Source organism: Panthera leo, chromosome E3, assembly GCF_018350215.1.
Source record: "Panthera leo isolate Ple1 chromosome E3, P.leo_Ple1_pat1.1, whole genome shotgun sequence".
Lineage (NCBI taxonomy): Eukaryota > Metazoa > Chordata > Mammalia > Carnivora > Felidae > Panthera > Panthera leo.
Genome location: NC_056694.1, coordinates 37178793 through 37201939, shown reverse-complemented (window position 1 = coordinate 37201939; position 23147 = coordinate 37178793). Strand labels below are relative to the sequence as shown.

General features: G+C 47.0%; 1 protein-coding gene and 1 non-coding gene across 5 annotated transcripts in view; both read right to left on the bottom strand.

The window, feature by feature from the left end:
- Positions 1 to 177: 177 nt before the first annotated feature.
- The window catches only part of GLYR1 (glyoxylate reductase 1 homolog), a 33914-nt gene continuing 10944 nt past the window's right edge, over positions 178 to 23147 (bottom strand). For 2 of the 4 annotated variants that reach the window (XM_042921886.1, XM_042921889.1), the window contains 13 exons: positions 22884 to 23022; positions 22107 to 22349; positions 17304 to 17390; positions 16328 to 16384; positions 15523 to 15573; positions 15357 to 15430; positions 12718 to 12817; positions 8907 to 9017; positions 8166 to 8267; positions 7378 to 7540; positions 6881 to 7060; positions 6441 to 6565; positions 178 to 2365 (listed from right to left, as the gene is read on the bottom strand). In XM_042921886.1, coding sequence (XP_042777820.1) covers positions 2291 to 2365; positions 6441 to 6565; positions 6881 to 7060; positions 7378 to 7540; positions 8166 to 8267; positions 8907 to 9017; positions 12718 to 12817; positions 15357 to 15430; positions 15523 to 15573; positions 16328 to 16384; positions 17304 to 17390; positions 22107 to 22349; positions 22884 to 23022 — 1507 coding nt within the window. In that variant the 3' untranslated portion in view covers positions 178 to 2290. The remainder of the gene's footprint in view (positions 2366 to 6440; positions 6566 to 6880; positions 7061 to 7377; positions 7541 to 8165; positions 8268 to 8906; positions 9018 to 12717; positions 12818 to 15356; positions 15431 to 15522; positions 15574 to 16327; positions 16385 to 17303; positions 17391 to 22106; positions 22350 to 22883; positions 23023 to 23147) is intronic. The other 2 variants (XM_042921887.1, XM_042921888.1) reach the window with 2 other exon arrangements.
- LOC122210391 lies at positions 13809 to 13915 on the bottom strand. The gene has a single exon (XR_006198039.1). It is a non-coding gene; the product is annotated as a U6 spliceosomal RNA (small nuclear RNA).

Genomic DNA, 23147 nt, shown 5'->3' with positions numbered 1-23147 from the left:
TCCCGCGGAGCTCGCGAGTTCCGTTGGTCCAGAAGGAACCAGCCGGATAACCAGGCAGTCACGGCGCAGTCCCGGCGCGAGGGCTGCGGGGCCGCTCTGGTGCTCCCGGCCCTCCTCCCTCCACCACACAGCGCTCTGGGTCTGGGCACAGGCCACTGCCGAGGTAATCAGTCACAGTTGTGTTACCAAGAAACGTTTTATTTTGCTTGCAGTAGCTTTTTTTGTTAATTGCACAAAATCATGTTTTGTTTTTGCCATTTAAACATCACACAATCCTATTCTGAAAGACAAATGCTCATTAAAAACAAAGCAAAAATAAAAATTCACAACCTTAATTACCTAGAAGATTTGTCATTTAAAGTAGGTTTAAAGGGGAAAAAAAAGGGATGGTGGAAGAGGGGCTTTCTTACAAGCTTTTTCACAAGTGTCACATTTTCTTCTAAAAGGGAAGGATTTCAAAACAAAGGTGAAATAGCTTAAACAGAAATAGTCATAAAAAGAAACTTTACAGAATTGTCAACAATATTAAGACAACATTGACTAACCAGTTTCATTACAGCATCTTCCCCCACCCCCACCCTCCCACCCCCAACCCCGAGTGTCCGGCTAGGACTAGAACAGGCTTTGTGTTCAGACAGAAAAGAATTCCAAATCCCAGTGAAATTAGGCCAAAAACCCGCAGGCATCTTCCCTGCCCTCCCCCCTATGTCTTCTGAGATCCCCTAGCCTGGGTTCTATCAGTGGAAAAGGGCCAAATTTGTGAGGGGGAGGGGCCCACACCAGTGTGGTCTCCTCATTATATATATTCACTAGAAATGCTGACCTGCAAAGTATAACTTTGGAAAATTCAACCCATATAGAGGGAGAGAACATGGACATCCTTTGGGTGACTTCTCCTTGTTTTTACACCACATTGCAAGTCCCTCTGGTCCCCTATCCAAGGAGAAATGTTAGGGTCTCAAAGATGTCTTAGATCTACCTCTTCAGGTCAGTTAGTTCAGGTTGGGTCAGGTTCAGTTCTCTTCCCTCCCAAAAGACCCTGGGGCCCTGGAAGCATTGAAGGCTATGCTTCTGGCTGAAGTGAAGACACTCGATCCTGTTTCAAGAGCTGAGCCTAAGAAATGGCCATCGTTGGTCAGGCTGGGTTTGGGCCAAAGAAGGGACAGAAACACTGTCTCCATGGGAAGAAGAGAAGGAAGGGAGAATGAAAAGGTAGGCAGGTGGGGAACATGTGCAGGAGCAGGTTGGAGAGGATGGGACTGCTGTGAGGGGACCCAGTCAGAGTGGCTCCAGGTGGAGTCTGCAGCATAACGGAAACAGGAAGGAACCCCACTCTCCTCCCTCTTTGCTCCTCCCTGGTGGCCCTCAGGATCCCCTTCCCAAAGGCTGGAATGCAAATCCAAATACTAAGAGCCTGGTGAGGAGTGAGCTCCCCCTACACCAAAGTGAGGAAGTCTGATCCCAGCCCAGGGCTCTGCAGTGATGGTGACTTCTGGGACAGGTGCTCAATCAAGAGCGGCGAGGAGAGCAGGCTTCTGTGAGGCTCACCTAACGTGCTGGCGATTTGCTGCTCTCCCTGGAGAGCCAGAGCCCTGTGTTCGCTCAACTTTGCCAATCTCTTTTCAGTTCACAAAGGCATTTACGGAGAGTTGGTTGCACATTGGTAGCTTAAATATGACAATCCTCATCAGCTGGTCACCTGAGGTTGGAGGGCCCATGGGGACCCTCTGTTTGGAGTCGGTGCTGGCTCATCTTGACCCAGAGCCTCTCTCTCACATGGGGGATCCAGTGGGGGGACGTGGACGTAACCACAGCCTCTTTGCTCTGAGGGACGGCAGCAGTGGGAAGGCTTCCAGTTCTCACTGCTGATTCTAGTTCCTCTACTGGAAAGGGTCTGAGATAAGACAAGCTCAGGAGGAAAAAAAAGCCAGGCAGCAGTTTCTGGGCAGCTTCTATCCTGGGGTGAGAGCCAGTGTGTGGTGTGTAGGGTGTGTGTGTGTGTGTGTGTGTGTGTGTGTGTGTGTGTGTGAACACACAGCCACCTAGTCCGGGGCCAGTGCCCAGCTCAAGAGCTTTCCCAAAGGCCAATCCTGCTGACACCCCTCCCCTCCCCAGGACCTCCAGGGGAGGGGTGACGCTGTGTGCTGTGCTGATGGCAAGTCTCAAAGTCTGTAGAAAAGGAGATGGAGACAGGTGGACTGGTCCAGAGCTAAGTCCCAGGACCCCAACCCCATGTGAGGAGGAGGGGCCAGAGGGAAGACTTGGGGGGCAGGGATGGGGTATCGAGGGCTTAGTGTATATAGGCTCGGTACACGGCAGACATGTCGTTGTCAGACTGGTCCAGTGCCTTGGCTCTTTTGTACACCTGGAAAAAAAAAGGAGATAGGCTCACACTCTGTCCACAGAGCTGACTTAAAAACACAATCTGCTTCCTGGAGGCAGTTCTAGATGTGGTCAGGCAGGCAGGCGGCAGGCAGCCTTTGGAGTCCAGGCTATCTAGGTACAACTCCTGGCCAACCCCCACACTGATTTTTTTTTTTTTTTTAAATAAAAAAATGTTTATCTATTTTTGAGAGACAGTGTAAGCAGGGGAGGGGCAGAGAGAGGGGGACAGAGGATCTGAAGGGTGCTCTGTGCGGACAGCAGAGAGCCCTACGCGGGGCTAGAGTTCACGAGCTGTGAGATCAGGACCTGCGCTAAAGCTGGGCGCTTAAACGACTGAGCCACCCAGGCCCCCCACTGATCTTGAGCCAGGTGCCTCAGTGTTTCTTTGCCGTCACCACTACTACTTGATGTCATGGAGAAGGTGACAAGGTTTTATCATGAGGTTTAAAGGGACTGAGGAGGTAAAGTGCTTAGAGCATTGTTAGCAATTATAATCACGTCCCTTCCTACCTCCAGGGTCTTCCTGTGTTATGCTCTGGGCCGCTATCCTCGTCCTTCCCTCTGCGTGGGATGCTTTTCCCTCAGCACAGCTGGCCCCTTCCGAGCAGCCTGAGACAGTGGCCGCACCGCTTCACTCACTCTGCTGTATTTTACTCATACTTCTGACCTTTACAGACTCTTGTTCAAATACTTATCTGCCTGTCTTGTGCCTCTTTCCATTAACATGTAAGCGCCACAAGGGAGGGAACGGGCTGCTCCTGAACACGTCCCCAGAGCCTAGAATAGTGCCTGGCAATCAACAGCCACTCCAGAGACACTAGGTGAATATTATGAACGAGTGTGAAGAGAATGAAAAAGCCATTCGACAAAGGCAGTATGGCATCCAGGCACACTGAGGAAATGCAGTTGAACACAAGGTTCCCCCATACAAGCTGCATTTTTGTCTTTTTTCAAACAGTCCAGCTGAAGCCACCATAGTTAAGTGTCCATTACAGCTCAGGTGTAGCTGTCAACTCAACACGAAGGCTCCATAAGACCTTTTCAGATACAAGAAAACCAATCATTGCCAGCAAACCTGCACTACAGGGAATGCTAAAGCAAGTTCTTCCAGCTGAAAGGAAACAATCCCAGAGAGAAATTCAATTCTTTAGAAAAGAATGAAGAGCCCTGGAAATGGTAAATAAGAGAAATATACAATTATTTTCTCTCTTTGTTAAAATAAAATACATAAGACTACTTAAAACATTCCAACGTTGACCGTATGTTTAAAACAAAGGCAGATGTAACCCAGAGGACATCTGTACCCTAAAGCAGGGGTTCTCAACCAGGGATTGTTTTGCCCCCACTGGACATTTGGCAACGTCTACAGACACTGTGTCAACTGAGGGGGTGTTGCTGGCCTCCAGTGGGTATAGGACAGGGATGCTGCTAAACATCCTGTAAGCACAGGATGGCTCCCACAGCAAAATGTCATTGTGCCCAGGTTGAGAAACCCTGCCTTAAAGGAGGAGGTGGAGGGGGAGGGAAATGGAAATGTATCTATGTTGTATGTGAAGAGGTACAAGATTAACTCTAAGTAGACCGTGAAGTTTAAGGATATTGCATATTCTTGCATATTGATATCCCTAGAGCAAGGATAAAACAGAAACAATGCGTCATTAAGAAGACAGTAGGTAAAATGGAATTCTAAAAAAGATTCAAATAATCCAAAAGGCAGTAAAATAGGAAGGACAGTCAAAAGCCAGAAGAGACAAGCAGCAATCAAATGATAAAACGGTGGCTCCAAATCTGACCATACATTAACAGACTTTAAGAAAAGGACTAAATGTTACTGGACTAGTTAACCTTAAGATCCTGAACAGTAAGCACCAGTGAGGAGCCTAAATTCACACCATCCAAATGGCCACATAGCACCACGTTCCATTGAGAAATTAACTAAAATATTTGTTTTCAAGCCAACAAATCCTGTAGACTCAGGGCAGAGGCAAGTCAGAAATCACCTCACAAAGAAACCTGCCAACACAAACCACACATAGAACCCTTTAGAACTGACTTCAGTTAAAGACAAGCTTGTTGACAAAAAAAATTATACAAAATACAAAAATAAGTCCGCTGCTAAGAGAGAATCCAAGATAAAACAAACATGAGTAACCCGAAATTGTACTGCAACCTGAAAAAGTGAAGTAAGTACTCTGGCATGTTCAGGCAGACAAGGAAGGGACAGAAAACACAGAATTCAGGGACAGAAGATTACAGATTATGAAAAGGTAGGTCTGAAAAGAGCAGAACCGTGTTTCTTTTTTCCTTTTTTTTAATGTTTATTTATTTTTGACAGAGAGACAGAGAGAGAAACAGAGCATGAGTGGGGGAGGGGCAGAGAGAGAGGGAGACACAGAATCCAAAGCAGGCTCCAGGCTCCGAGCTGTCAGCACAGAGCCTGACACGGGGCTTGAACTCACAGACCGTGAGATCATGACCTGAGCTGAAGTCAGACGCTCAACCGACTGAGCCACCCAGGCGCCCCAGAACCGTGTTTCTTTACTTCTTTGCTGGAACAAGCCACTGGAGACTTCTAATTAACTTGAGTGATGCATATCCTTTTTTTAGCACTTGGAAGATACAGCTTCTAAAATAAATGAATTTATGTGTTTTACACAAAATGTAGAGTTTTGTTTTTTTAAATGTTTGTTTATTTTTGAGAGAGCACATGTGCTTGGGGAAGGGGCAGAGAGAGAGGGAGACAGAGAATCCGGAGCAGGATCTGAGCTGTCAGCAGAGAGACCAACGTGGGGCTTGAACTCACAAAGTGGGAGATCATGACCTGAGCCAAGTCAGATGCTTAACCAACTGAACTACCTGGCGCGCTACAAATGTAGTTTTTATTGTAGCTCTACAGTAAAGAAATAGTGCTCAGCTTTTTTAAGGCTACACTTCCAAACAGCTTTTCAAAAAGTGCACGTGTAGGTGCTTAATAAAGTTGTCATTCAAAAAAATGTAAATGACCAAACACCCCAATTAATAGGCAGAATCTTTCAGAATGGGTAAAAATCCAAGCTCCAATGACAGACTGTATACAAAAGATACAGTATAAAAACACAAACTGAAAGCAAATGAATGGAAAAAAATATACAATGGGGCACCTGGGTGGCTCAGTTTGGTTAAGCGTTTGACTCTTGATTTCAGCTCAGGTCATATTTAATGATTCGTGAGTTTAAGGCTCACATTGGGCTCTGCGCTGACAGAGTGGAGCCTGCTTGGGATTCTCTGTCTCCCTCTCTCTCTGCCCCTCCCCTGACTCGCTCTCTCTCTCTCTCTCTCTCAAAAATAAATAAATATTAAAAAAAATATAAAAACAATAGCACCTATAGTAAAACTGGGCAATAGGCTTCAAGACAAAGACCAGAAAGCGACATTTTATAAAAACAGAAGGGCAAACTCATAAGGAAGATGTGGCCATCATAAATGCTAAGAGTTTCAAAATTACAGGAGTTTCAAAGATAATAGACAAAATCAAAGGGAAAAACAGACAATCCCACAATCACAGTTAGAGATTTTAAGATCTTTCAGCAACTGAAAGAACCAGAGAAAAAGTCCAGTAAATGTGATCCGAAAAAACTACCAACCTCAACCTAACTGGTATCTGCAGGACATAGTCCTCTTAAGTGCACACAGCACACCCAAAGACAGACCATCTGCTGGGCCACAAAACAAGTCTGAATAAATTTAAAGAACCAAAAATCATACAGGATGTGTTTTTTAACCACAACAGAGACATATTAGTAATCAATAATCATTAGATATGTAGGACAACTCCAATTATATGATACACTTTTGAATAATCCACAGGTCGAAGAAATCACATGGGAAGTAAGCATGGCTAAGAAGGAAGTGTACAGTTTTACATGCTCCTGTCTAGAAACAATGACCTGAGATTCCACCCCAAGAGATGAGACACAAAGCAAAATAAAGATGGGCGGGGGGTGGGGTGGGGTGGGTAGCGAATAGTAAAGACAAAAGGAAGATGGCCAGGGTTGTGCTTCGCCTCTGGCAGGTACCTCGTTGGCTGCAGCTGCCATAGGAGTAGGATGGTTGACCGCATCACCCAGGGCAATGGCTAAGCGGAGATCCTTCTGGATGTACTTCAGGTAGAAATCAGGCTTAAAGTTTCCTTGCAGGATATCTGAGGAAGGAAAGCCACTGATCAGGCAAATTGAATAAACTCTAACTAAGAAACTATCCGTAGTACTGTCAGGCCTCAACACCTGGCATTTCCTCCCTCTTGGACACTGAAGAGACAAGTTCCCAACCAGTACCCCCAAATCCCACCTGCCAGGTCTCTGGACCCCCTCTGACCAAGGGCATGGAATGAATGAAGAGAGTGCGTCTTTCACACCCAATGAGCCCTTGAAGAAGAGACTCCTCTGTGAGAGCTGCCTGACTCAGTTTCTCAGCTCCTATCAGAACTAAAATGCAAGAGAGGCCAAAGGCAACTCACTTTGGCACTTCTGGTCCAGGAAGATGCTGGCCAACTGTCCCTGATTGAGGATGTCCAAGAGTGTCTGCTGGGACTGGCCTGTCACTTGGGCCAGGGTCAAGCCCTCAGCGATGGTGGCCATGAAGCTTCCCTGGACCATGTTCACGATCAGCATCATCTTGGCTGCGTTGCCAACCTCACCTGGCCAGGGTAGAGAATGACGGTCACTTCTCAAGAATCTGAGGGCAGGGACTTTCTGCCCACCCTCATCCCTGCTCGGACCCACCTCTACACCCAGGGGAGGCCCCATTCACCTGCCCCTGACAGAACTGGCTCTGACCCTTCGGGCTCTTCCTCCTTCCAGGCACTGACTGTGCAAGTCAAAGGAAACCTTCCCACGGGGGCCCCAGGCAGAGAGGCCGTGCGGGAGTGACGCTGTCATCAGTGCAGTCTAGAGGGGATGTGGCCCACCCAGCCTCCGGGCCTGCAGTGGCCCGACAGGTGGGCAGGCATGTTACCTAGAAAGAAGGAGGTCTTCCCCATTGCCTGGAAGCAGCTGCTGCAGTCCTCATACAAGCCCCTGTCTCCTGCTGCTAAGATCACCAACATCCCGTCATTAGACAGCTGCTGATTCCCTGAGACCGGGGCTTCCAGAAAGCGGCCCCCCCTGGACACAATCACCTGGAAAGGAAAGTCATAGCTTCTGAAGGCCTTGCACCTCACTGGGGTTTCAAGTGGGAACACCTGGCCCTCCACACCGAGGCCCTAGACAGATGCCTGAATCATACGAAGCATGCAGCTAAGCTGAGGTCTCCCCACCTGCTCCCATTTACTTGCAATTTCTTACAAAGACCAAACATGACCATGCTCATGGCTTGGCCGACCATACCTCCTCCAGACACTTCCCTTCTCTGACTTCAGCCACCCTCAGGGCACAGAGGGGCCAGAAGTCACCACTTGGCCCAGCAGCTTAGTGGAAAGAATACTGCTAGGATCAAATGTGGATAGCTGCTTAAACCAAAAAGGTCCTGCCAGCTGCCTGGAATGCTTCTCACTGTGGGTCTCACAGCTCTGGGACCTAATGCCCATCCCAGCTGGGCAACACCTCTCCTCTCATGGCTATTTAGACTAGCTGTGGCTTTGAAAGTAAAGAGCGAAGACAACCTAGTCCCAAGGCTACAGGCCTTTCTTTCTCTCCCTGCTTTTGTCTTTAGAGTAACCAAGTTGCCCACACAGGAGTGATCAGTTAGAGTCTTGGGCTCCAACCACAAGGATGTTGGAAGGCCACCACAAACGAGGCTGCTACCTGGGCCAGCTCAGTGACTGTGTCAGCATCCACTGTTGACATGTCCACATAGCACTTCCCAGGGCGGATCCCTTGCAGTACACCACTGGGGCCCAGCACCAGCTGTGGAGACACAAGGGAGAAGCAATAGCCCAGGCTCTTGGCTAGATGCCCAGGAGCCCCTTAGACCTCAGGTTAGAATTCTGTTGCTTTTTTGGCTCACTTACTGATTAGGAACTAAATATTGAGGCTGAAAAGGGGGAAAGCAAGTGAAATAAGCGTAGGAATGAAAAATACCTCTAGTACGTTCCCAACAATCTTGTAAAAGGGTTTATGTGTTCCTTTTTATTAAAAACCTCCCATTTAAATGATAACCTCAGTATTTTCTTGGGTTTCATTGGATTTACCCGGATTAAACTAGTCACCAGTTTAACAAGATGACTACTGTACTTGAAATGTGAAAACATACAAATAGAGCCACAGCTAAACAGAGGATCTGGGCACATGGACGCAATATGAATACACAGGGCTCGTCAGCACAGATCTCAGGGACCCTCATTTTTATTCTTTGTTCTGAATCAAAGGAAGTCTGTATTCAATTTACAAAAATATTTTTCACAATGGGGGATGGCCCCAGATGGGAAATTCAACTCCCCCACATGCTATAGATACTCACTCATGGGCAGGGGAGATAGGGTGGGGGAGAGGGAGGCCAGACAGTTTTCCTGGCCACAACATGATGGGAGAAGAGGGGATCCTTACGTCCTTGGCTGCCTTGGGATCTGACACGCAGGCGAAGGTGATGTCACAAGTTGAAACGACTTCAGCGGGGGTTCTTCCTAGGCGGGCCCCCTCCTGGATGAACAAATCACACTGCAAAAGTCACAGATCCTAATGTGAGCTACAGGCAGTGCACAACCAATACAACAACCAGGCCAGAGACACCCTGCCCAGTCCTCCTGGCTGGCCTCTCAAGGGAAGAGGCTGAGGCTAGGAGCTGGGGACACCAGAGTTGGTGGTCCAGCTTTTTGAAGGAAGTAGATTGGGCCCCTTAAGGACCGTCTCATATTTTTGCATAACTGGTGCCTAGAACGAAGTTCTACTTCATAGTAGGCACAAAACAAGTGTCTGCTAAAGGTTTCCTGTTTCAAGAACAGGATGTAAATAGCACCTGTCCGCAACCCTCTGTGGCTGTCTTGGCTGTGGCAAAACCTGCCCAGTGTCCTGGGCTACCCACACTGTGCTGGGGAAGCAGGTCTGGGGCTGGGAGGCTGCCATTCCTTACCGAGATGTTCCTGGGTGCCTAAAAGCTTTAACTTTTCTTCCTTGAGAATTAAAATTACCCACCTCATAACAAAACATTATCAATATTTCAGTTTTTTCCTTTTCCAAAATCATTTAAAGAAGTAATTAGAATAACATGAACCTATTTTGTAACCAACTTTTAATATCATGTGTGATTTACATTTATCCACATTACAGTCTTTCTTAATTATTGTTTATAATGGATGGCTGCAGAATATCCCGTTGAGACACACCTGAATTTACCTAATGGCTCTCCCGAAGTTCACTATCAAACCTGCTTTTAATTATAAATGACTCCAGGGGCGCCTGTGTGGCTCCACTGATCAAGCATTCGATTTTTGATTTTAGCTCAGGTCATGATTTCACCATTGTGAGACTGAGCCCTGGATTGGGCTCAGTGGGAAGAATGGAGCCTGCCTGGGATTCTCTTTCCCTCTCTCCCCTGCTCGTTCTCTCTCTTTCAAAATAAACAAACTTAAAAAAAAAAGTGACTCCAACTAATATCTTTATGTACAATTCTTTTCCTTTATGTTTTGAATCTAGGTCCCCGAAAGTAGAATAAACAGGTTCCAAATGGTGTTCAAGTTCTTAATACACGTAGACAAATGGCTTTCCAGTGGAGCCATGTTAATTTATAATGATCACTGGCAAGGTATCACATCACCAGCACTGAGTACATCATTTAAAAACAACAAACAAGCATCCGTAAATACATAAAAACTCTGCCCTACTTGATGATTTAACCAGCCAAACCCAGTAACTTTTTGTTTGATATATATTTTGATTATTCTTGATTATTGAACCTTTTACATATTTTTTAATTTCATAAAAAATTTTTTACGTAGGCTCCATGCCCAATGTGGGGCTTGAACTCATGAAGATGAGATCAAGAGTCATAGGCTCCACCAACTGAGCCAGGCAGGTGCTCCAATTACTGAACCTTTTAAATTTAATATCTTCATTTATTGTTTCTTTTGTAAGCTATTGTGTGTATCATATTTGCTATAAGCACATTTGGTTGATGTACACTTTAGTCTATTTTCAATTTATTTTAGTACGTGGTAGGAGGTGAGAGTAGCATTTCCCCAAACTTGCAATCAGTTGTCCTGAACAGAATTTACTGACTGACCTTTCTCCTATCTCACTGATTCGTACAGAGCCACCTCTATCAGATGAAGCCCCAGCTGTCCATGTCCAGCCTACCTGATGGGTGTGCTTCTTTATCACGGTACACAACAACTCAGCCTTTTAGTATATCGCTTTATGTTTTAAACTTTGCTTGAGAGATCTCATTACTTTCTTTTCTGAAAATATGTTTTCCATTAGCTATTCCAGAAGAACCAGAGAGTAATTTTTTTTTTTTTTTTTTGCCAAGATAGTTTAAAACAATTCTACAGGGATGGTCAAAAATTAGATGGCTTTCTAAAAATGTTTGTTTATTTATTTGAGAGATGGAGACCGCCCATGTGAGCTGGGGAGGGGCAGGGAGAGAAGGAGAGAGAGAATCCCAAGTAGGCTCTGCGCTATCAGTGCAGAGCCCAATGTGGGAGCCAAACTCACAAACCATGAGATTATGACCTGAGCCAAGAGAGCCAGATGCTTAACCGACTCAGTCACCCCAAAGAATTAGACAAGTTTTTAAAGATGACATTTACTACTTAAGTTGTGCCAAGCATGGTGCTGAGTACTTTACATCATCTCATTTAATCTTTTGCACAGATGACAACTCTGAGACTTAGGGAGATAAACAGCGTTGCTAAAGAAGGTGAGCAGGATGGCTGTAACTTGGATTTAGGTCTGTCTGATTCCACACCAGATTCCTAACTGCTATGCTCTACTGCTTTCCCATAAATTAATCTGGAAAGAATGGCCATGTTTACATAACATTTAGGTTTTCCAATCAAAATACAGGATGGCAAGAGGCACTTCTATCAAAGGGGAAGGCACTTATAAGGAAAACCCTGACTCTCCCAACTTCTACAACTGTGCATCTACATTTCCTGGTTACCCTTGCCTCGAATCACAACCAATACTGCCGATGGGACCTGATCACCCTCCTGACTTAGGTCCCCACAGCCCCTACCCAATGCCCAGCAGCTGAAGCCCAAATCCTTCAGTAAGGCTTTCAGGGCCTTCAGTGCCCTTTCCCCCACAGACCCTTTGACTCTCCAACCAGTTCCTTTTATCCTTGAAAAGGCATTTGTTTCATTAGAGTGATTTTTTTTTTTTTTTTTTTTTTTTTTTTACCTTGCCAAGAACATTTCTGTTAATTCTAATCCATTAGGCCTGCCACCTCCTTCAGCAACCACTCTCCTACCACAGCTGCACCTAGCTGCACATGGGGTGCTCATCCAGTCACTTTGTAAGCACATGTTCAGCCACACAGGCTCCCAACAGGCTGGTCCTTCCTCAGTCTCTTCCTGTGTTCCTGGTGAGTACAGGGCTTTAGTTTCTTGTACTCAGACTACTGTTCTTCACCTTTTCTTGGATAAGAACTTGATGGGAGAAGCCATGGCTTCTCTCCAGTGCAGAGGTGCACATTCAGACCTGGAGTTCCATTTCAGGGGATGCACAGACCCTTGAAGTGATGGACCACCACCCTAGGTTAAGAACTTCTAAACCTGTCCTGCCCACTTTGGTTGCCGTTAGCCATGGGAGACTATTACATTTAAGTGATGTAAAAGTAAAATTTCAATTCTTAAGTCGTACTAGCCATTGATTCGAGTGCTGAAGAGCCACATGTGACTAGTGGGTGTCACACTGGACAAATCCTGGACATCTCCATCACTGCAGAATGCTCTACTGCAAGGTGCTGTTAATACAATCCCAACGACAGAATACAGTGCAGCCATGCAAAAGGAAGAAATAAATCTATCTCCACACATTCGGTATCAATGAATTACTAACACACATGTATTTGCACGTGCATGAACAAAAGGATACAAACACCTGATGTGAGCTACCTCAGCTAATGGCAAGGAAGGGAGAATTTCACTTCTTTTTATAGGCCTGTATGTTTTTAAGTGTTTACTTTTTATAAACAGCATTCTAAGCTTATATCCTTTTATAAATAACATCCTAAGCTTCTGTACCTCCATCTTTACTTGCCTGAACTATAGAGCTTGGCTCTATACTTGGCTACTCTACACATGCAAAATGCTGAGCGGAGACAATAGGAAGATTCCTATCCTCAGTTACTAGTTACTCCAACTCCAAGGGTCAAGGGTTTGTCCCACCCCGCCTGACAAGCACCACCACGAATGCTTACTTTCTCTGCAGTCCGGTTCCAGACGGTTACTGTGTGACCCATTTTTAGCAAGTTGGAGACGATGCCACTTCCCATGAGCCCAAGGCCCAAAAATCCTATCCTGAAAAAGAGAGACACTGATCGGTTCAGGGTGGAGTGGGACCGTGGTCACCAGAAACCACTCAGCGGCTGGCAGCACCACAGCAGAGCCGGAAGCAGTGTGTGTATGTTGCGCCTTTTCTTACCCTGCCATTGTTTAAAAGTGTCCCTCAATTGAAATGGGCTTTTCTAGACCTTTGCCTGCCACAGAAAGAGGTGTGCCTCTCATATGGTTTAGGGCAAGTCTCCCAAATTGTTTCCTTACTGCTGTGATAGACGGTCTGAGCTTTTAATTCCGTTAGAGCAAAAAAGCAGGCTTCTGTCTTCGGCTCTTGCAACAGCTTCCTGATCGACCCCTTCAAATGCCTGGCTTTCAGATGCCACTTTAAAACACATCAGCATCCATGACAAGTGACTGGAGTGATGTGCTCAGGATCAGCAAACTTCTTCAACTGTAGGAATCAGGATCGGTCTTCATCTCCCTGTCCAGCTCTACTTCTGACACTACACTTGTGTTCTTCCCGCTACCAGCAGAGACGGGTCTTGACCCTCTTCAAAGCTTCCTTTGGAGCCAATCTTTTCCAGAGCACGAATTCTTCCTACGCCTGCCTTCTCCTGATCCCGTCACGGCTTTCCACTGGCCCGTCCACAGTTCTCCACCACACCCTTCTAATTGTAGGCCCATCCTCATCTTTGGGGAGTAAAGTTCAGGTGGACAGCATGCCTGTTCACTTTCACGCCCGGTAGCCTGCTCCTTTGTGCAACCCCGAGAACTCGGGGGCTGTTGGCTACTATTGCCATTTCTACTGCTTTTACAGGTGATTTTATCTTACCCCAAGGTCTCTTTCTGGTTCTTGCACTTCACTCCTTGTATGTGATATGGCTAACCAATGCCTCTTTCTTCATTTCTTATTCCTTGGTGTGCTGGTTTTTGGCTTGGGTTTCTCTCCACAGCTTCTCCACCTCACTTGACCTGAGTTACCCTTTTATTATTTTTTTTAATTTAATTTTTTTAAAAATATGGAAGCTTCACGGATTTGCCTGTCATCCCTGCGCAAGGGCCGTGCTAACCTTCTCTGTATCGTTCCAATGCTAGTCCATGTGCTGCTGCAGCGAGAACCCTATTAGCCTTTTAGTATTCTCGGTCTCCTGGGGTCACATCCACAGCCACCTCTGCAAACTGGCTCTTGTACTGAAAGGGTCCCCTCATCCTTGCTGGGATACAGATTCTCACATGCTCCCCCAGCCTGAATCCAATGATGAAAACAGAATCTACCACCTTCCTCACCGAATGGCACCCTCGCCCACTAAGCTTCAGCCAAAGCTCAAAACCAGGAGATCTTTTGTCATTCACAGTTGTCTGAGTAGCGCCAGTTTCCCCTAGGATTCTAAACCATGGCAGACTAATTCTCTTTCCTTTTCTTGGCATTTGAGGACACCCAGCAGACCACATAGCTGCTTCACCTTGTAGCTGGCTTATCTTCGTGTCAAAAAAGGGTCTGGCTAACAGGGCAACAAAGGCGTTAGGTGGAAGCACTGGACTCTGTCCTCAGCCCTGTCCTTGTCTTTTCATAAAAAAATCAACAAAGTCCTCCTGAAATCAGTGGGTGATACCCACCTCCCCTTTCATTAGCACATGACATGCCTGTGTCTTCTCCACTCCACCCACCCAGGGACGTTCACCCAAAATAAACAGTAGGATCAAGCATGTTGTCAGCATGAAAACTCATAAATCAAGTAAAAGATGTACTGTTTTTGTCTGAGAAAGAACCGCATGGGAGATACAGACGGCAGCTTCAGACTGGGCCATCTTGCTCAAGGGAGTTGTCCGTCTTGGCACTTTCATCACCATGACCACAAACACCATCAGAGTAAGGGCAGGGGTGTGTGTGGGCACAAGCTAAGCTTTGGGGACCACAGTCAAGGCTCTCGTACCTGCCCAGGCAGGGCAGAGAGGTGCTGACAGGTGCACGAGAAGGACCAGGTGGCGACGGCAGGGAGAGCTGGGAAAGGCAGGACAATGGGCTTTACTCCAAACATCTTCACCTCTCACCCCCCACTTGCCTCCACCACAGCCAATTTCTGGGTTTTCATCACTGTTCTACTGAGCCAGTGGTTCTCAAAGTGTGGCCTCTTGACTGGCAGCGGCAGCATACCCAGGAAGGCGCCCAAGACACAAATTCTCGAGCTCTACTCCAGACATAGTGACTGAGAAACCCAGGGGCGAGGGGCCCTAGCAACTGGCGCTTTACACGCAGCCTTCCAGGTGATTCTGAGGCACAAGAAAGTCTGAGAACCACCAAACTGAGTGTTCTTCCTACTCGAAGAGCCACCAGTGAGCTATGAAGCCAACCCCATTGTATATTTATAGGACCAGGGTCTACCGCAGGTAAAATTACCCTCAGGCAAAACAATGTCATTAAAAGTTACAACCTTCTCCCTCTTTCCACTCAGTCCCAGCAATGGCTGGGATACAACCCTTAAAGAGCCCCCTTAAAGAGTCATCCCCAACTCCCTAACAGAACTAGAATCATAAGAAGCGTTTTCATCAAAGGTCTTACTTTTTGTCTGTGGGTGTGATGCTGCCATTCACGGCTGTGCTGTCTGCTGCCTGGATGGAGGTGGACCCGGTTTCCTAGGGAAAGGAAGCACAAATCATCAGGTCAGTCTGCCCACGGCAAGGGCCCCAGTGGAAGAAAAAAATAGGGTAATATGGAACCTACGTACCTCTTCACATATTTTCAACTTCTTTGTGATTGCTTGGTAACAGACAGCTGGCTAATAAACGATGGAAAAAAACCATTTATTAAACCGAATGCTTAACTGGTCTTCGTTATAAATTGCTTAAGAAGTTTGGCCTAAAATGTGGCATTAACACTGAAAACTTATTTGCTGTTCGACTTCACTGATTTCCAAGTAACACATTAGAAAGTGAACACACACTACCTCACTCAATTATCTACACAACTCTGCAAGGTGCTTTTGCTGCTGATGACATTAAGGATCAGATGTATTAAGTCATGTGCCCAGAATTACAAAGCTAGCCAGTGTAACTAGGCTTGGAACCCACATCTGTCCATCTCCAAAGCCGTAGCCTATCAGGTCCCATCAAGACTCAGCCTAACTCATGGCCTTGCAGATACTCTGGGAAGCTTTCCCTCCACAACCCAATGGTCCAGAGAGATGGTCTCCCCAGTTAAACCTGAGAATGTGCCCACCCAACAGTGTGGGCTACCTGACGGGTGCTGACAGCTCATGAGGTCTGGCTTCTGCCCTAGACTCTGAAGGTAACCACAAATGTCTCAACCACACAGCTGCTGAGTCTTAAATGCTTTTTTTTATTTTTTGGTTTACTTTTAATTTTAATAACACCTAATTCATGAGTGAGTCTCTATGTGACTTTTTAACTCGTTGCTCTGGGCAGTGGTACAGGCAGAGCTTGACTTTTCAGATTAGTAGGGAGCCGTGGAGCCACATTGTCCCCTCAGGCCAGCCCCTGACCAAGGATCAAAAATGTCAAAGGTCAACTTACCTTCTCAGTTTGGCTGAGCAGGAAATGATGGAAATGAGGGTCTGCATCTTTCACAGGCTAAAACCAGAAAATGATGAAATAAAACAAGTTATTTCCCACCAGAGATCACCTTGCATGGTTAACTGCCTGGTAACTTGACTCTTCTCTGGCTGAAACCCCTTCGGGAACTGGTCTCGACTATACGATGGCCTGGAAGCACCTTCCCACTGTTGGTCAAAGCCTTTTTACAAAGGACCCCTATTTCAGCTAGAGGGAAACTGACTACAAGTGGAAAAGGAGAAACAATTCTGTCAGGATGGTATACAAATTATTCCAGTAACACTGTAGGAAAATATTTAAGAGGCACAATGCTATTTTTAAAACAGCATTCACCAGTCCCTTTGGATAACCCAGCAGACAGGGCCAAATCAATTCTCAGGACTCTTCCAATTTTAGGGTTTCAGCCTACTTGTGTCTGGTGCCAGCCCCTCGAGTGTCTCGTCTCACGGAGGATCAATATAAACAGAAACACAGTGGCAATGAGTGCAGGCCTTTCAAGGGCTTTTTCACAATTAGGCTCAACAGGAGATGAGGGCATCCTTTCCAAGGATGAAACAATGTGCAGCTACTGAATAGCAGAGTTGCAGTGAAAGATTGTCTATAAAGCATCAAGTGAAAAAAATTTGTGGGCCAATCTCACATTGTGAAAACCAACCCTATTTCCAACAATAAAAACCCCATGTGGGTCTGTAATTCTATAAATGATGGCTGAGTTGGTGGAGTGTACTAAAGGGTCTGGAAGAAGTTGCATCAAACCTGACAGTGAGCACCCCTGAGGGTGGAGACTTGCAATTTCCCCATCATACACCTCGGAACCGTCTGGCCATTTAAAAAAGGGGGAAAGGACAAGTGCCTCACACAGGTCAGGAAACTAGCTTGGAGGCCAGGCTTATCTTGGCCTGTGGGCGGGGGTGGGGTGGGGTGGGGGGGGTGTTACCTCGCTCACAGTTGGCTGCCATTTAAACGCGGCCATCGGTCCAGCCATCACCCCCTTCACGGTACTAGACTCAGGGATGGTGAGATCCTACGGAGGGAAAGGCAGATGGTCAAGACACTGTGGCGACCTCAGTAGATGTCTTCCTGCCCCAAATCAGGAAGCACTTCTTCACTGATCTGCTTCCTTTAGTCACATGCCACCTTAAACTAAACCCCCTACCCAGCTCCATGGTCTCAGCGTCAGTCCCCAGGCACGGTTCTGACTGTCCATTGCAGGGAACCAGGCAAGTTCCCATCGACAGGGACTGAGCCTTTCTTCTCTGTTGAGATAACAAAATATCTTCTTGTGCCCAAGTTTCACGAGGACAGATATCACTGGAAAACTCAACTATGGTGTGCGGTGTTATCAGCAAGTCACAGGGAAGATTTCCTTACGGCCAGTAACGAACATTCAGAAAACAGTACCAGCTTTAGAGGGAATCCACTGCATCTCGAAAAGACTGAGATAACCACACGGTGCTGATGAGGAAATGTGCCCAACGTTTTAGCTACTAAATGACAAAGCCAGACTTCAAACCCAGGGCAACTGGGGGCCAAGAGTTCCACTCCTTCCCCAGGCTGATGCAAGGGCAGGACCCAGTGGAATGGGGTGCGCCCCCTCAACCAACAGTCTGGCCCACACTCATCCTGGGCAGAGGTGCTGCTTCAGCTTCACACCTGCTGTGCTCTCATCCTTTCCACCACTGAGTTTACCTCACGCTCACTTTCCACATGTGTGATCTTCCGGCCACAGTGGCCCCCTGACATTTCTACTTGGTATCTAATGGGATTCTTGGCCTGCTGAACTCTGGATCTCCTGCCCAAGCAGCTCCTTACAATGTCTTTGCAATCTTAGAAAAGCAGCTCCGTTCTATCAGGCTGAGATCTTTGTACTCGTTCTTGATCCTGCCTCCTCTTTCCTCTTATCTCTTGGCAACGATTATGGCTTTACAATTGGGGATCTGCAACCCCTCCTTACTGCCCCACTGCTTACACCCACGCTCAGGCCACCATCACCTGTCACTTGGACAACAGAAAAATGGATCTCTCTGCTGCTGGTCTGAAACCCTGCACTGTAGACTGTACATAGCAGCCAGAATGAAGCATGTCACTCCTCTGCCGAAAACCGACGTCTGGTCTCGCACAGTCAGGCTAAAAGCTTTATTACCATGGGGCGCTACAAGTTTTACAACCCCACTCCACACTAATCCCTGACCTCGTGTCCTATTATTTTCTACCCCCTCACCACTTTCCAACTCACTGGCAACTCCTTGGCCTGCTACCCATTCTCGAACACACCAAGCATATGCCTGCCCTAGTGCCTTTGCAATACTGGGAATGCCCTTCCAACAGTTATGTGCTTGGCTCACATGCTCACTTTAGATTTCTGCTGAAGTGTCACCTTATCGGGATGCTTTCCCTGACCTCTCTGTCTTCCCCCATTAGAATATGATGCTGATGTGATTATGAGTAAATTCTATGAAAGCAAGACCTTTTCCAATTTTGTTTACCTTGTACCCCTCGCTGGGAGCCATGTCTGGCAGAGAAGATGTTCACTGTGGAAGAAGTGAACATGAGAGAGGCCTTGTCTAACTATCATGCTGCTTTATCTCTAGACACCTGGCCTGTGTTGGAGCTACACAACATCTGCTGAATGAAGAGCTCTGGGGAAAAATGAGGCCTAGTGCAATACTGTCCAAAGAAAGTGCCGCCGTGATGGACACGTTCCACGTCTGTCCCCTGTGGGTAGGGGCAACACAGCTCCAGTGACCTGCCTCAGGCCCCAGAAGGACGGTGAGGTGGAGCGCACTGACTCTCTACCTGGCACCAACCAGAGGCCCCGACTCCCAAATCATCACTCTCTGCACTACTCAGGGATTTTAGGAGCCACAGGACTGACGGTTCTGTCAGGCTCGTGTGTGCCTAGAGCTGCAGTTTTACTTCTCGGCTCAGGACTCAGAAATAAGAGCCCCTGAGAGAGGAGAGAGCACACCTCTCATGCCAGAGTCTAGGCATGAACCCAGCCTTCCCCTGTGTGCAAGTAACTGACACCTCCACCGTCAAGGTCAGCCTTTTCCACTAATCCTCATGGGGCAGGGGATTACGGCTCAGAACAGCCAACAACCAGGGCTTTGCCCAGTTATCAGCCTAGGCTACTGCTGTTTCAGAAAGAAGTCTGACAGCCAAATGACAATTGTGTAGCAACACACACTCTTTTTTAAACTATAAGACCTATTAGATCAGAAGATGTACCAAAATTCCAAGCCCATTTTCTCTACATCCCTGAAGGTGCTTGATTAAGACCAACAGTCCCAACTAAAACAGCTGAGTCTGCCCTGCACCACTAGCCATGGCTCCTTCCTCTCCAGCTGACAAATCCTTTACTAGAGGCTGGGCCAAGCAAGGAAGCTACAGAAAGGACTCTGCTAAAGGTAAATAGTAGGCAGAGCCCTTGGCTGAGGACCTGGCTCGGAGAACAGCCAGCAGCAGTGTTACTACCCCTGATTAATAATTCAGATTCAAGGGCAAACTGCTCTTCCCTGGGAGCCTGTGAGAAGAGTCTCTGCAGTAAGCCAGCGGTGGCCTCTGGTTCAGCTAAAACCACTATGCTCTCACTGTACAACGGGCCACTGACAAAGGTAAAGCCGGTGACCAAATGTGAGTGCACTGCACACACTCCTCTAGGTACTCTGCTCTTTTTTGCTCATTTCCTTCTTATAACAAAGTGGGGGGAAGGGTATCATGATCAGACCAGGAAAGCAAAGCAAAGGTAGCTGGCCAAGGTCACACAGCGGCACCAGTTAGAGTCACAGCTCTGACTCCAGGCCAGCCTGAGACCTCCTCCTAACCTCTCCTGTACACTTCCCTTGATCCAAAGAGAAGTTGTTTCTGTCTGGGGCTAGCACAGGAATTGGCAGGCTCCATAGCTTTAGAAAGCAGAAAACAGGAATTGGGAGAACAGTATAAAACCCGACAGTTCAGATTCCTCTGGATCCCCAGGAAATCAATCTAATTGGACCAAATTAGATCACACCCCCTAAAAAGTTCTTCATGCACCACAGCTAGCTTCCTAAACCTTCTCCACCTTTGGCTGGTGGTTCCCTGTGCTCACAGTCAGCCAGGGCTGGCACAACCACCAGTCACTCTCTCTACTCTCAATCGCAGGTTATTTGACAGCAAGAAGCACCCTCTGTGATGCAGAGGTCACTGAGTAGCAGCCCACAGGCTCAGTCTAGCCCCGAGATGTTCCTTTGGACCTAAATGTATTTTAAAATTTTAAACTGGTTTGTAACATGTAAAACTGGAATGTTTCACATAAAAATCTGTATTTTCAGCTTCTCTTGAGAAAAAGCAGACAATTTGGCAAAAGTTGGCTGGAACCCCATGGATGGAGCATGACCTCCCCAGAGCGCCAGCTGCCACACCTCATGCTCTCAGCACGGAGGCAGATCGGGGATGTGGACCCTCTGCCAGCTCCCTTTGCTTCCTTCTATTACCTGTCTGGTCTCGCTGGTGTCTGAATTTGCATGCCTTGATCTGATGATGTCTGGTGTTTCATCATGGCCTTATCACCCAACTGTTTCTGCCAGACATCTGGCTCTTGTCCCCTCGACTGTGCTCTAACAATCCTCCCCTGTGTTTTGACAGACTACCTCCTCCATCTCGAATTCTCTTCCCTTGGCTTTCGAGACTTGACCCAAATCTTTTCAGGAAGGTGGAAGGCACATCATTTCTGTTTCACTTCAGTATGACGATCCTCCGACCCCTCGCAACTCTGACCTATGGACAATCTCACTGCAAAGCAGACTTCTGTCCTTCTCTCCTTACTTTCCTTGAAGACAGATCCCGCCAGGCCTCACCAATACACACCTACATATTCACCTTCCACATCTGTGTTCCATCCTGACATTACTCCAGGGTTCCTCGACGGTCTCAGCATCATCTCTGATTCATCACACTCAAAACAGAACCAAGTCCTCTTGCTCCAAGAGGCAGCCCTACTCCTGACTCTTCTGCTCTTGAGAATGGCATCACCATTTCCCAGGCAAACACCTGAAATCCTTTCCCATTCCCTTTCCTCACTCAACCCTATGTATCCGGTTGCTAAATCTTATGAGCCCTTCCTCTTAAGTGCCTTTCAGGCGGTTCTTTCCAGTATTTGCTATCAAGATAGCGCTCGATAAATGCACACCTGGGTTTAACTTTCCAACCGGCTTTAGCCTTTCTTCTCTGGCCTCCACCACTAACACACAGCCTGGAGCACGCTGCCACACTGACACCCAGCTCAGACATGTTCATGGCCCCCTGATTCCATGACAGTAACTACTGCTTTAGTAGACCTCAAGGCCCTCCACAATCCAGGGACAACCCACTTTTATCTCTCTGCTCTCTCCCCTGTCCCCTACCTATGAGAATATCCACACCAACATCAAGCCCCATGTGGGCTATGCCCTTTGTCTCTGGAATGACTTCCCCTCTTTCTTCCTAAGCCCCGTCCAGTGCCAGCCCTTGCAGGCTGGCTGAGGTGGACTGTTCTCCTGCCTTGACTGCCTAGTTGAATGCGACACCTTTTGCTGACTTTTGCGCGTATTTCACGCCTGTGCATCCAGGCTGTGTCCCTCCCCTGGTCTGCAGGATTCTTTAGGGCAGCGCTTAGCATTGGTTCTCTGTGTCCACTCAGTGAGCTGAGGCACACTGTGGAGCTCAACTCTGCCACAGACAGAAGGAAGTCACTAATCCCAGAAGCTGCAGAAATAAAACAAACCTTCTCATCCTTTGGGGGCCGACCCCGTTTCCGGGGACTCTGCTCTTGGGCTCTTTTCAGAGGGGACTTGGAGCCTCTCTCTGAAGAGCCTGAAGACACCCTCTTCTTTCCTTCTCCCATGTTCTTCTTCACCTTCCCTTCAGACAGGCTAAGCTTCCGCTTCTCATCACCTGAGTTTGGCCTACTTCTCTCCTCACTGGAATTACGCCGATTCTTGTCATCAGCAGAATTGTGGGACGATGTCTGAAAGTTTAATAATAATCATGATAGCCACCCAAGCAGCCACTGCCATTTACACCAGCCACACCTTATGAGAAGCACTTTACATGGGCTATCCGCACAACTATCCTACGAAATAGATTCTGCTATTGCTCCCATTGATATTTGGAGAAGCAGATAAAAAAATCGTATCACTTGCCTATAGTCCCAAAGCTAAGTGGGATTTACACCCAGGCAGTGGATATATCCTAGAAGCTAAGCCCTAATCTTTAGGATATAAAAGAAGAGAGAAATGGCTTAAAATACTTAAAAGCTGAGATTTTTCTCCTGAGTCCAAGTGACTTTCCTAAAAGCAGCAATCTATTTCAGAAAACTCAGCCGCATGCATGGAGTTTCAAGGTGACTGGCAAAACAAGGATACCTTAGAAACAAAGTGGTGTTCTCTCCACTGACGTTTCGTAAGAATAGAGCTTTGGGTTTGGGCAACAGTTAATCTGTCAGTTACTATGCCAAAACAACCAGTCTGAGGTTGGCATAAAGCGAGAATCAGTCTCTCACCTGGTCTTTCCCTTTGGCTCTCCGGAGGAACTCTTCAACAGCATCCACAGCTTGCTGGAACCGTTTTCCCTTGTTAATCTTTATCATTTCCTCCTTGTGTGCATGGTATGGCTTTAGCTGTTCCACTTTGATCCAGGCACTAGCAGAAAACACACACAGAAAGCATATGATCCACAATGCCTATGCCAGAAAGTATCAAATACCTCATCTCAACAGAATGCAGATATCGGTTTGGTTTAACTGGACTTTGAAACAGGCTTGCCA